The 13,448-nt window shown below is 42.0% G+C and overlaps 2 protein-coding genes across 3 annotated transcripts in view; one reads left to right on the top strand and one right to left on the bottom strand.

Moving 5' to 3' along the window:
* Positions 1–7,642, bottom strand: part of cenph (centromere protein H) — a 32,985-nt gene extending 25,343 nt beyond the window's left edge. For both annotated transcript variants that reach the window (XM_068028801.1, XM_068028802.1), the window contains exon 1: positions 7,554–7,642. In XM_068028801.1, the coding sequence (XP_067884902.1) occupies positions 7,554–7,594 (41 nt within the window). In that variant the 5' untranslated portion in view covers positions 7,595–7,642. The remainder of the gene's footprint in view (positions 1–7,553) is intronic.
* Positions 7,643–7,825: 183 nt separating this feature from the next.
* Positions 7,826–13,448, top strand: part of LOC137368658 (uncharacterized) — a 54,391-nt gene continuing 48,768 nt past the window's right edge. The window contains exons 1-2 of the mRNA XM_068028800.1: positions 7,826–7,965; positions 11,672–11,913. Coding sequence (XP_067884901.1) covers positions 11,696–11,913 — 218 coding nt within the window. The 5' untranslated portion in view covers positions 7,826–7,965; positions 11,672–11,695. The remainder of the gene's footprint in view (positions 7,966–11,671; positions 11,914–13,448) is intronic.

Below are 13,448 nucleotides of genomic sequence, written 5' to 3'. Positions count from 1 at the left end.
GTTGACCAGTAAGCAAGTACTGGAAAATGTGACTTCAAGCAAGCACCACAGGGGTTCTAACCTGAAGGGAAGGAAATGACATACCACAATACATGGCTGTCATAGGATTGTCGCTGAACTGTTTTAGTTTCACTTTAAACTGTTAAAAGCCAGCTTCTTTTTTCGACCAAAGGAAGTTGTTGGAGATCAGAAGAACATCCAAGCCACTGTTAACTCTCTTTGAAGAATCCCTGCTCTTGAAAAGCAAAAGCCTGTATCAAACTGAACTCTTGCCTCCTGCATGTTGAAGACATCCAGAATGTTTGCAGAAACCTTGCATCTTTAAAAAGGACTTTACATTGAATATGTTAGAACTGAACCCTTTATTGCTGCACACCTGCTGCAAGACCTCTGTGCAGCTTTGAACGCCTACCCAAACTGTTCAGCAACCTCGCCTAGAAAGATTCCAAGTGGCAGCCAACTATTTGACTTTGGGACTTCGCCAAAACAAAGGACTTCCATATCTGCTTCACAGTCTAAGTTTTTTTTTATTCCTTGTATTTCTTTGTAACAGCTGTAAAACAAAAATCCCTCTTTTTTTTTCCCCTGGTTAACCAGTTTTTCGATATATGTGTATGTACTTGAGGGCTAGGACAAAAAATACGGGGCTTTAATATTTCAATTCGCATATATATTTACTTCATTATTGGTTAAGACTTGGTTTATAATAAATGGATAATTTTGTTGTTTATTAAAGAAACCTGGTTGGTGTGCTTTATTCTGGGGACAAATAGAGTATCTAATTGACTGTTTTGGTAAGTGGGAAAATTTATTGATATCTTGTGACCTGTGGAGTCGTGGGACTGCATTAACAGTGCATTTCAACACCTCGGTCCTAACGCTGCTATTTAAGTTTTTTTGTGTGTTTGTTATCTTGAATGCACCTCTAATTCAGAAGTTCAAACCATATTCCAGGACTTGAGCACATAATTTAGACTACCACTTGAGGGTCATGTGAAATGCTGCAGTCAGACATGCTGTCTTCCAAATAAGATGTTAATTTCAGATCCTATATGGCTTGGTAATGGATTCCATGGAACTATTCAAAGAGCAAGAAAGAACTTGTATTCATATAGTGCCTTTCATGACTTCAAGACATCCTAATGTGCTTTACAGCCAATGAACAATTACTGTATTTATATAGTACTTCAAACATAGTAAAATGTCCCAACATGCTTCACTGAAGAGTTGCAATGCAGGAAACTCAGCAGCCATTGTGCATACAGCCAGGTCCCACAAACAACAGAGAGATAATGACCAGATAATCTGTTTGTGACACAAATAGAAAATGCTGGAAATACTCAGCTAGTCAGGCAGCATCTTTGGAGAGAATAACAACGTTAACATTTCAGGTTGATGACCTTTTTGTCAGAACTAGCAAAGGTTAGAAACATAATAGGTTTTGAGCAAGTGAAAGGTGGGACGTGTCAGCTCAAGTTGCTGGAGTGGGGCTTAAACCCATAACCTTCTGACTCAGAGGCTACCTCAGCCACAGCTGACACTTAAAACAGGGAATTTACTCTTCAATCAATATCACCAAAAACAGATTGTTCAATCATTCATCTCATTGCTGTTTGCAGGACCGAGCTGTCTGTAAATTCTAACCATCATAAGGTTGGAATTAAAATTTGTTTTGGAAGTTTTCTTCTGTCAACATTATATTTTTAAAATCACAATAGGGCTGCTTTACAAAACATATTTAAAGAAAAATCAAGGAGTCCCTCAATTGTTCAGGGTGCAATCACATACATTATTGGATCACACAGACTACAAAGGTCCTAAATTCCATACCTAACCGTGCCAAGTTTAGCTAATCTTAAATGGCAGGTGGAAATCTGCAAGTCTGTTAGCATCTGCAGAGAACAGGGGAATTCATGGACCAGAATTTGCTGGAAAAACAGTGAGTTCACAGTAGCCACTATTATAACTCAAACTATCCAGCAACTTGTGAAGACCTATGCTACCAGTTCTAATTTTCCACAAATTACTGTATGATTTGCACCACTCTGCTGTTAATTACATAGCATTTACACTCAGTTCAGTTGGTCTGTCCCCATGTTTATGCTCCACATGAGCCTCCTCCTGCCAAACTACATCTAACTTTGATGAAAAGGTGAAAAGTTAACTGTTTCTCTTTCCACAGATACTGCCAGACCTGCTGAGTATTTCCAACACTCTTTATTTTACATCTAACTCTATATCCTTCAAACCCTTCTCCCTCATGTACTTATCTAGCTTCTCTTTAAATGCATGTTATACACCTCAACTACTCCATATGTTAGCAAGTTCCACATTCTAACTGCTCTCTGGGTAAAGAAGTTCCCCTGCATTCCTTATTGGATTTATTAAAAATCACAGAAAGTTAAAGGCTCAGAAAGAGGCCACTTGGCCCATCGTGTCTACGCCAGCCGAAAAACAAATCCCATTTTCCAGTATTTGGTTCGTAGCCCTGCAAGTAAGGGCTCTTGAGGTGCATATCCAGATACTTCTTAAATACGAGTTGAGGGTTTCTTCCTCTACTACTTTTCCAGGCTGTCAGCTCCAGACCCCGACCACCCTATGGGTGAAAAAACAGTCCTCATCTCCCCTCTAATCTTTCCACCAATCACTTTAAATCTATGCCCCCTCATCACTGACCTCTCTGCTAAGGTAAATAGGCACTCCCCATCCACTCTATCCAAACCCCTCATGATTTTGTACATCTCAATCAAATCTCCCCTCAGACTCCTCTGTTCCAAGGAGAACAACCCAGCCTATCTAATCTTTCCTCATAGCTACATTTTTCCAGTCCTGGCAACATCCTTGTAAATCTCCTCTGTACCCTTTCTAGTACAATTATATCCTTTCTGTAATGAGGTGATCAGAACTGCACACAGTACTCAAATTATTAATGACTATCTTATATTTACAACTAATTTTGGACTCCCCCACAAGTGGAAACATTTAATATTTGCCTATGCTTTATAACTCCATCAGAATTTTCAAGACCTCTTCACCCTTCTCTTTTCTGGCAAAAAGAACCCCAGCTTGTTCAGCCTTTCCTGATAGTTGTAACTTCTCACTTCTGAATTATTATTGGAAATCTTTTTTGCACCTTCGCCATTCTTTTATAATATGGAGACCAGGACTTAGCGCAGTGCTCCATGAGTGGTTAAGCACCAACAAAGCCAAAAAATTGCAACCTCATTAAAATAAATTGTACGTCATGAATTAATCTCATCACAGCCATTTAGGACTGCTAATTCATGGTGCAATGACTCAATTAACAATGTGATTTACGGTTCAGACATGCCACTCAACCCTAGAGACCCAGAAAGGGAACAATTGAAGCCATGGGGGCTCACTCCTGTAGGCAGTAAATAATTCCTAGTGATTTAAAAAAAAAATTATCCTAGATGTATTTTTGTGCAAATCTTGCCATTTACACTCGTGTTCCTTGTATCATAGAAACATAGAAAATAGGAGCAGGAGTAGGCCATTCAGCCCTTCGAGCCTGCTCTGCCATTCATTATGATCATGGCTGATCTTCCAACTCAGTAACCTGTTCCGGCCTTCACCCCATATCCTTTGATCCCTTTAGACCCAAGAGCTATATCTAACTCCTTTTTGAAAACATACAATGTTTTGGCCTCAACTGCTTTCTGTGGTAGTGAATTCCACAGGTTCACCACTCTCTGGGTGAAGAAATTTCTCATCTTAGTCCTGAAAGGTTTACCCCGTATCCTTAGACTATGACCCCTGGTTCTGGACTCCCCCACCATCGGGAACATCCTTCCTACATGTACCCTGTCAAGTCCTGCTAGAATTTTATAGGTTTCTATGAGATCCCCTCTCACTCTTCTGAACTCCAGCGAATATAATCCTAACCGACTCAATCTCTCCTCATACGTCAGTCCCGCCATCCCAAGAATCAGTCTGGTAAACCTTCGCTGCACTCCCTCTACAGCAAGAACATCCTTCCTCAGATAAGGAGACCAAAACTGCACACAATATTCCAGGTGTGGCCTCACCAAGGCTCTGTATAATTGCAGCAAGACATCCCTGCTCCTGTACTCGAATCCTCTCGCTATGAAGGCCAACATACCATTTGCCTTTCTTACCGCCTGTTGCACCTGCATGCTTACCTTCAGCGACTGGTGTATGAGAACACCCAGGTCTCGCTGCATATTCCCCTCTCTCAGTTTATAGCTGTTCAGATAATAACCTGCCTTCCTGTAGTTGCTACCAAAGTGGATAACCTCACATTTATCCACATTATACTGCATCTGCCATGCATTTGCCCACTCACTCAACTTGTCCAAATCACCCTGAAGCCTCTCTGCATCCTCCTCACAATTCACCCTCCCACCCAGTTCTGTGTCATCTGCAAATTTGGAGATATTACATTTAGTTCCCTCATCTAAATCATTAATGTATATTGTGAATAGCTGGGGTCCTAGCACAGATCCATGCGGTACCCCACTAGTCGCTGCCTGCCACTTGGAAAAAGACCCATTTATCCCTACTCTTGGTTTCCTGTCCGCCAACCAATTTTCTATCCATCGCAATACACAACCCCCAATCCCATGCGCTGTAATTTTACATGCTAATCTCATAGACAGGACTTTTGACGAAAGCCTTCTGAAAGTCCAAATAAACCACATCCACTGGCTCCCCCTCATCAACTCTACTAGTTACATCCTCGAATAATTCTAGTAGATTTGTCAAGCATGATTTCCCTTTCGTAAATCCACGCTGACTCTGTCTGATTCCACCAGTGGTCTTTAATTGCTCTGCTATAAAATCTTTGATAATGGACTCTAGAATTTTCCTCACTACCGATGTCAGGCTGACTGGTCTATAATTCCCAGCTTTCTCCTACCTCCCTTTTTAAATAGTGGGGTTACATTAGCTACCCTCCAATCTGTAGGAACTGTTCCAGAGTCTATAGAATCTTGGGAGATGACCACCAATGCATCCACTATTTCTAGGGCCACTTCCTTAAGTACTCTTGGATGCATACCATCAGCCCTGGGGATTTATCGGCCTTCAATCCCCTCAATTTCTCCAACACCATTTCTCTACTAATGCTGATTTCTTTCAGTTCCTCTCTCTCACTAAGCCCTGTGCTCCCCAACATTTCTGGTATGATATTTGTGTCCTCCTTTGTGAAGACAGAACCAAAGTATGCATTTAGTTGGTCAGCCATTTCTTTATTCCCCATAATAAATTCCCATGTTTCTAACTGTAAGGGACCTATATTTGTCTTCACCAATCTTTTTCTCTTCATGTACCTATAGAAACTTTTACAGTCAGTTTTTATGTTCCCCGCAAGCTTGCTCTCGTACTCTATTTTCCCCTTCTTAATCAATCCCTTGGTCCTCCTTTGCTGAATTCTAATGGTAGATGACAAATTACGTTGAGTTTGCTCTAGTTTCATCCAAAAATGCCCATGTTTCTATGAGAACATGTTCACTGTCCCTGATCACAACGATAATGCTGGTTCAATACTTAATGGCTCAAGAATATCAAGCACCAATAAAAAAAATTCTCCGCACTTCTGCCCTCACCCCTTCCCCTCCCTCCCAGAACCGTGACAGGGTTCCCTTTGTCCTCACTTTCCACCCCATCAACCTCCACATCCAAAGGATTGCCCTCTGCCATTTACACCGCCTCCAGTGTGATACCACCACCAAACACATCTTCCCTTCCCCGTCAGCATTCTGAAGGGATCGTTCCCTCTGCAACACCCAGGTCCACTCCTCCATCACCCCCGACACCTCGTCCCCTTCTCACAGCACCTACCCATGCAATCGCAGGAAGTGTAATATCTTCCCTTTTATCTCCTCTTTCCTCACCATCCAAAGCCCCATACACTCCTTTCAGGTGAAACAGCGATTTACTTGTACTTCCTTCAATTTAGTATACCATATTCGCTATTCACAACGCCTCTACATCCGGGATACCAAACACAGATTAAGTGACCGCTTTGCGGAACACCTCCACTTAGTCCGAAAGCACAATCCCGAGCTTCCGGTTGCTTGCCGTTTCAACACCCCGCCCCCCGCTCTCATGCCCACATTTTGGTCCTTAACCTACTGAAGTGTTCCAGTCAACATCAGCTCGAGGAGCAGCATTGATCTTTCAATTAGCTACTCTACCGCCTCGTGGGCTCAACCTTGAGTTCAACAGTTTCAGAGCATAACTGTCTTTTTTTTTTAATTATCATTTTATTTTTTAACCATGTGCCTGTTTTTTCATGTGAACAACGTTGCTCATTACCCTGCCATTAACACTCTCTCTGCACTAATGCTTTGTCTTCCACTACAAGCATTAACATGCTCTTTGCCTTTGTCCCATGACAGTTTTGTTATTTAATCTCTCCTGCCCTATCCTGCACCTTCCCTTTTGTTCTCTTCCCCATCAACCCCCCACTCCCCTTCACTTAAAACCTAATTCTTTTCTAACTTTTGCCAGTTCTGATGAAAGGTCACAGACCTGAAACGTTAACTCTGCTTCTCTCTCCACAGATGCTGCCTGACCTGCTAAATATTTCCAGCACAGTGGCGCAGTGGTTAGCACCGCAGCCTCACAGCTCCAGGGACCCGGGTTCGATTCCGGGTACTGCCTGTGTGGAGTTTGCAAGTTCTCCCTGTGTCTGTGTGGGTTTTCTCCGGGTGCTCCGGTTTCCTCCCACAAGCCAAAAGACTTGCAGGTTGATAGGTAAATTGGCCATTATAAATTGTCACTAGTATAGGTAGGTGGTAGGGAAATATAGGGACAGGTGGGGATGTTTGGTAGGAATATGGGATTAGTGTAGGATTAGTATAAATGGGTGGTTGATGTTCAGCACAGACTCGGTGGGCCAAAGGGCCTGTTTCAGTGCTGTATCTCTAATCATAATCTAGCACTTTCTGTTATTAATTCTCAAACACATCTGGGTTAGGATGTCCTCCAGCTTATTTCCTTTCCGTCTCTTTGGTTCTCTCTCTATTTAGCTTTTGTCTCCAATTGATCCGGTTTCCTTCATCATCTACTCTTTGTTTCTCAATTGGTCAAAGAGATTGTACACATTATTCATTAGGTCTCGAATGCAGCGTTCATATCACTGCACATTGTCAATACACATTCGCAACACAAATACACTGCAATCTAAAAGTCCAATGTAGGTCGCTCACAGTGAGATGCACCATCAGATCTCTTGGTGTCTCTCCTCTTTGCCCCAAATTGCTGGGGGAGGAGTGACGCACCAATATTGGCAAGAGCCGCCAACTCGCCATTATTTTTCCAGCAATCTATTCCAACAGACACAGTCAAGTTATCTGCTGCCCAACTCAATGAATAACGAGCAGTACGAGTTTATCCAAAAGGACAAACAGCGTCGACTGATCTGGCTTCAACGAGCACCCATCCAACCCCTTGGAGCAGTAAAACTCCACCTCAAACATTCCCCGGCCCAAGCAAGGTCCCGGCAATTTGCCCAGCGATTATAAACAGATTACAGACTCCCCAAGTTAATGGAGTTGATCTCTTACTCCATGTTCTGTACCGCTTCCACTCCCGGATCCAGCTCCATATCATGGAAACTACAACACTTTTCAACGGCTCCCCGCCGTTCGCCCTGGCCCCGCCCATCCGCTGCGTTGATTGGTCAAGCCTGCGGGCGTGAGGGGAGGTGGGGACTCTGTTTGGTTTCGGGACACGTCAATCAAGACACCCCGCCCCCTCCGATTCAATCGATTGTCGCTGACATCGATACGGGCGCGCGCAGTCCATTGATTAGTTGTGGCTAATGAGCCTGGCCAGTTCAATTTGAAGCGGGAGTGGTTGGAGTTGGTCCGAGTAGAAACGGATTGGGCCTGGGGGGAAAGGGACAGGACAGAGCCGGTACTAACGACAACATGAGCCAGTAACCAGGAGATAACCCATCCAGAAGCACAAAGCAAGGTAGGGCTCGGTAGAAGGGGGAAAGACCTGGTCTCTGAATTTAGAAGCAACTTTGCATAGAGGAGCCCCTGGCAGAAAATTGGAGGAGGCTTTGCAAGCTGGCAATCGGAAATAAAAATACAGAATACTGGAAATATGCATCAGTGTCTACATCTTAAAGAAAAACCTTATTATTTAGGCAGATTTGAAAACTGGAAAATAAAGCAGTTTAGTTGGATTGGATAAGTAATAATATAATCCCTTTCCCCACAAACTGGAGGGCTTTTTCCAGTGGTGTTCCGCAGGGCTCAGTACTGGGTCCCCTGCTTTTTGTGGTATATATTAATGATTTGGACATAAATGTGGGGGGCATAATCAAGAAGTTTGCAGACGACACAAAGATTAGGCGTGTGTTAGATATTGATGGTCAGGTCAGATGGGGCAGAAAAGTGTCAAATGGAATTCAACCTGGAGAAGTGTGAGGTGATGCATTTGGGGAGGTCAAACAAGGCAAAGGAATACACGATTAATGGGAAAATACTGAGAAGTGTGGAGGAAGTAAGGGACCTTGGAGTGAATGTCCACAGATCCCTGAAGTTAGCAGGAGGGGTCGATAAGGTGGTTAAGAAGGCATATGGAATCCTTTCCTTTATTAGCCGAGGTATAGAATACAAGAGCAGGGAGGTTATGCTGGAACTGTATAACTCATTGGTTAGGCCAGAACTTGAGTACTGTTTGCGGTTCTGGCCACCTCATTACAGAAAGGATGTAATTGCACGAGAGAGGATACAGTGGAGATTTATGAGGATGTTGCCAGGACTGGAAAAATGCAGCTATCAGGAAAAATTGGATAGGCTGGGGTTGTTCTCTTTGGAACAGAGAAGGCTGAGGGGAGATCTGATTGAAATGTACAAAATTTTGAGGGGCCTGGATAGAGTGGAGGTGAAGGGTCTATTCACCTTAGCAGAGAGGTCAGTGACGAGGGGAGCATAGATTTCAAGTGATTTGTAGAAAAATTAGAGGGGATATGAGGAAGACAAACCTTTTCACCCAGAGGGTGGGGGGGGGTCTGAAACTCACTGCCTGAAGGGTAGTTTGAGGCAGAAACCCTCAACTCATTCAAAAGAAGTCTGGATTATGCATCTTTAGTGCCATAATCTGCAGGGCTCAGACCAAATGCTGGAAGGTGGGATTAGAATGGGTGGATCGTTTTTTGGACGGCACAGACACGATGGGCCAAATGGCCTCTTTCCGTTCCTTAAACTTTCTATGATTCTATGCTTGCTTACTTTTCAGTATTCAATTTTAATAAAGGGTTATATATGAAAAGTGAATCCCTCTTCTCATTACAGTTGCTTACAAACCTGAGATATATTTCCAGTATATTGTATTGTTTCTCCAATGCAATGGTGGCATACATACCAACCATTAGTATTGGAATGCCAGCTTGTAGTTTCTTCACCAGAAAGATAATTTTTTTCCCACTGGTTTCTTGCTAAAATTGTCAGAACAGAATGAAGGCAGGACTGGAGCCAAACTTTATCAATGACTTAGATGAAGGGACTGAGTATATCATCCAAGTTTGCTGAAGATTCAAAACTAGGTGGGAAGGTAAGTTGTGAGGATGATGTAAAGAGGCTGCAAGGGATATAGACTGGTTAAGTGATAGGGCATCAAGGTGGCAGATTAAGTAAATTGTGGGGAAGTGTGAAATTATCCACTTTGATAGGAAAATGAAAAAGCAGAATTTTTGTTTAAAAAGGTGAGAAACTAGTAAATGTTGGCATTCATGGGGATTTGGGGGACCTTGTACACAAATCACAGAGTTAACATGCAGATACAGTGAGAAATTAGGAGGGCAAATGATATGTTAGCCTTTGTTGCAAGGGGTTTGGATTATAAATGTAAGGAAGTCTTACCGCACCTGGAGTACAGTTTTAGTTGTCTTGCCCAAGGAAGAGTATATTTATTTGTTTTGTTGGGGGAGTACGGGGGTCTGGCAGGTGCAACAAAGGTTCTCTAGATTGATTCCTGGGATGAGAGGGCTTTACTATGAGGAGAGATTGAGTATAATGGGCTAATATTCTCTGGTGTTTAGAAAAATGAGATATGATCTCAGTGAAATGTATAAAATTCTTAGAGGGCTTGACAGGGTAAATGATGAGCTGTTTCCCCTGGCTGGAGAGTCATATGCCTTCTGAGATTAGAGAAGCTGGGTTGTTTTCCTAGAACAGTGAAAATTTAAGGGAGATTTAATAGAGGGGTTCGAAATTGGTTATGAAGGGCCATGCCATGGATGAAAGAACCCCTAACTAGGAGTTATATTTTCGGGGTAAGGGAGTCAGCCATTCAGGGCTGAGATGAGGGGAAATGTCTTCACTCAGAGGGTTGCGAATCTTTGAAATTCTCTACCCCAGAGTGGTATTCAAGACTCAGATTTTTGGGCTCTAAAGGAATTTGTTCAGCCATGATCATATTTTGTTTTGTAATGCTCCTGTGAAGCATCTTGGGATATTTATGTTAAAAGGTGTTATATAAATATACATTGTTGATCTTATTGCAGAGCAGGCTTGAGCCATGTGGCCTACTCTTCCTCATTATGTTTAAAGTCAGGTGTTGTTTTCTCCTATTATTGCCTGTGTAGGAATTGTTTTTTTTTATATAGATCTGTTTTGAGAGTTGCAGTTGTTTGGTGTATGTCTCCAAAGAACTGAGTTGCTGAAAGGCAGTTCTTTAAAAACTTCACTTTTCTCAAAGGAACTTCTTGTGGGCGTGCCTGGCTGTCCCCTTGTGAGTTAGTTTATTTTTTTCCAAGATTAGTTACAGTGACTCCTTTTAAAGGAGTCTAGGCGTTCCTATCGCCACACTTGTGACATTGTCACAATTTGGAAAGAAAAATGAGTTTGTTTGCTGTGCTAATGAGTTTAATTTAATTTTTAAAACATTGTACTAGCGTTATTGTATTTAAGCTAGTGTGGTGTGGGCATTATGGCTTAGTTATACACCTGCTGCAGGAACCCAACCTAATTTCCAGGTATCAGCACCTTTTAATTACTTTTTAAATTCATATGAGATTAGAGAAACTGGGATTGTTCATCTAGATTTAGGGGAGGCTTGAAATTGGGTTATGAAGGGTCTGCCATGGATGAAAGGACTCCTAACTAGGAGTGAATAACAGAAAACTGCTTCCACTGACAGGAGGATCAGTAACCAGAGGACACAGATTGAAGGTTTTTAGCAAAAGAATCGGAGGGGAGATGAGGAATCTTTTAATGCAGTAAGTTATGATCTGGAATGCACAGCCTGAGAGTTGTGGAAGCAGATTCAGCAGTACCTTACAAGCAGGAATAGGATATATACCTGAAAAGGAAAGATTTGCAGTATTATGAGGCAAGAGCAGTGGGGGTGCAACTAATTCGATAGCTCTTTTTAAAAGAGTATAGCGCAGGCATGATAGGCCGAATTACCACATTGTGTGCTGTATGCCTACTGCCTCTTTTTTTTTCAACGTGAGCAGTGCAGTAGGCAGACAAAAATTAACCTCTCTATCAGCACATGAACAGTGGCTAACTCATTGTTGCAAATGTTACCCTATGTCACAGTACCTTGCAGAACATGAACGGTATGTACAGTTGTAAATTTTTAGTGCTTAGCTTACCATTACTACTGACCTTCAGTCAATTTTTAATCAGGATTTGTATCAATCTAAGTATAATTTTTTTTTTAGGTTACTTGAGCATAGTACCACATTATGGCTCCTACTCCTAGATCAAACAAATTTCAAGAAGTAGATGGCACGCCATGTCATGGATACAAGAACCTACAGATAGGAGTTAAAATGCAATCTCAGCATCTCTTCGTAAACAGAAGAGACAACATGGAAACTCCTAATGAGAAAAACAGATCTGCTTTTATTACACGACAGCGATTGGTGACACCGCTAATTTCAAATACACTGAATCATCTGATGTAAGTATTGGGGATAAATATAGAAAAGCAGGCAAGAAGCCTAATTTGCTGCGTACAGTCTTACTGACTTATTCCATTTTTATGACATTTTAGCATATCAAACATCTGAGATTCACAGAACAAATTACTTTTTGAACTGCAGTTACTGTTACGTGGGCAAAAAGAGAAGCCATTGTCCATAAACAGAACCACATTGACGTGAATGACCAGTTAATGCTGTTTTGGTAGTATGGTTGACGGGAATGTTGGCCAAGACACTGGGATTACTCCCAATTTTTTTTTTAATGTACCTTTCGATCCTGCATGGCCTTTCAGACCTGTTTAATGTCTCATGCAAAAGGTGATACCTCTGACAATGCAGCACTCCTTCGGCATTGCACAGGAATGCCATTCTAGATTTGCCTATTTCATTCCTTTAAGTAAAAACATAAAGTGCTGGAAAAACTCAGCAGGTCAGGCAGCATTTATGGAGAGAGAAGCAGAGTTAATGTTTCAGGTCTGTGACCTTTCATCAGAACTCACAGACCTGAGACATTAACTCTGCTTCTCTCTCCACAGATGCTGCCAGACCTGCTGAGTATTTCCAGCACTTTGTTTTTATTTCAGATTTCCAGAATCCACAATATTTTGCTTCCATTCCCCTAGGTCTCTTGTTGACCTCAGTAAGATCACCCCTCAGGTGCTTCCTTTCCAGGCTGCATAGCCAAAGTTTCTCCAGTCCTCCATCGTAATTCAGACCTTTTCCTCCAGTGCTTAAATGTTTTGGCAACCAGAATAAGACACGATACTCACAGTGCAGTCGAACCGGAAACTGTGTACAGTTTGATCGAAACTTTCCCTAACTTGTTCTCTGTTTTGGCCATATAGTTCAAAATATCAGATTTGCTGATTGCTGCTTTGCAATGATTAGAAAAGTTAGCATTGAGTCTACCAAGACTTCTCTTTCAGCTTCACCTATTTCAGCACCATCCAATCCTCTTTTTTTTTCTCCCCCTTCCTATATGCAGTCATTTGATATTTGTTTGCTTGAAAATTCATGTCATTTTTCTGCCCATGCATATTTTGTCCAACTCGGTCTGATTTATGAGCTGCCTCCCCTGAACATACATTTGGTGCTATTTGCAAATTTGACCATTTGCATGGAGTTTCTGATTCCAATTATTTATGTAAATTAGAAAGCGTGGCAGACCTAACAAAAAGCACTGAGCTGCCCATTCAGTACTTCCCCACTTCAACACCAATCCTAATGAGTACTCATTCTTTTCTACCCTTCAGCCAGTTAGCATTTCCTAGGGCTTATCTTGAATCTCCACAGCTTTGATTTTAACTAACGGCCTTTCAAATGGAGCTTCGTGAAATACTTTTTTTTTAAGCAGTCCTGATACACCAAGTCTTCGGGAATTCCATAGTGCGATTTTACTTTCTCAAAGAAATTGAGATTGGTCAGGCAGATCTTCCCCTTCTGAATCCATGCTGACTACTGTTAACTAGGTTACTAGTGCACAGATAAATCCTAATGTTTACTGCAGAGGATA

This window comes from Heterodontus francisci, chromosome 4 (assembly GCF_036365525.1).
Source record: "Heterodontus francisci isolate sHetFra1 chromosome 4, sHetFra1.hap1, whole genome shotgun sequence".
Taxonomy (NCBI): Eukaryota; Metazoa; Chordata; class Chondrichthyes; order Heterodontiformes; family Heterodontidae; genus Heterodontus; species Heterodontus francisci.
The sequence above is the reverse complement of the archived record's forward strand: the minus strand, read 5'-3'. Positions and strand labels throughout refer to the sequence as shown.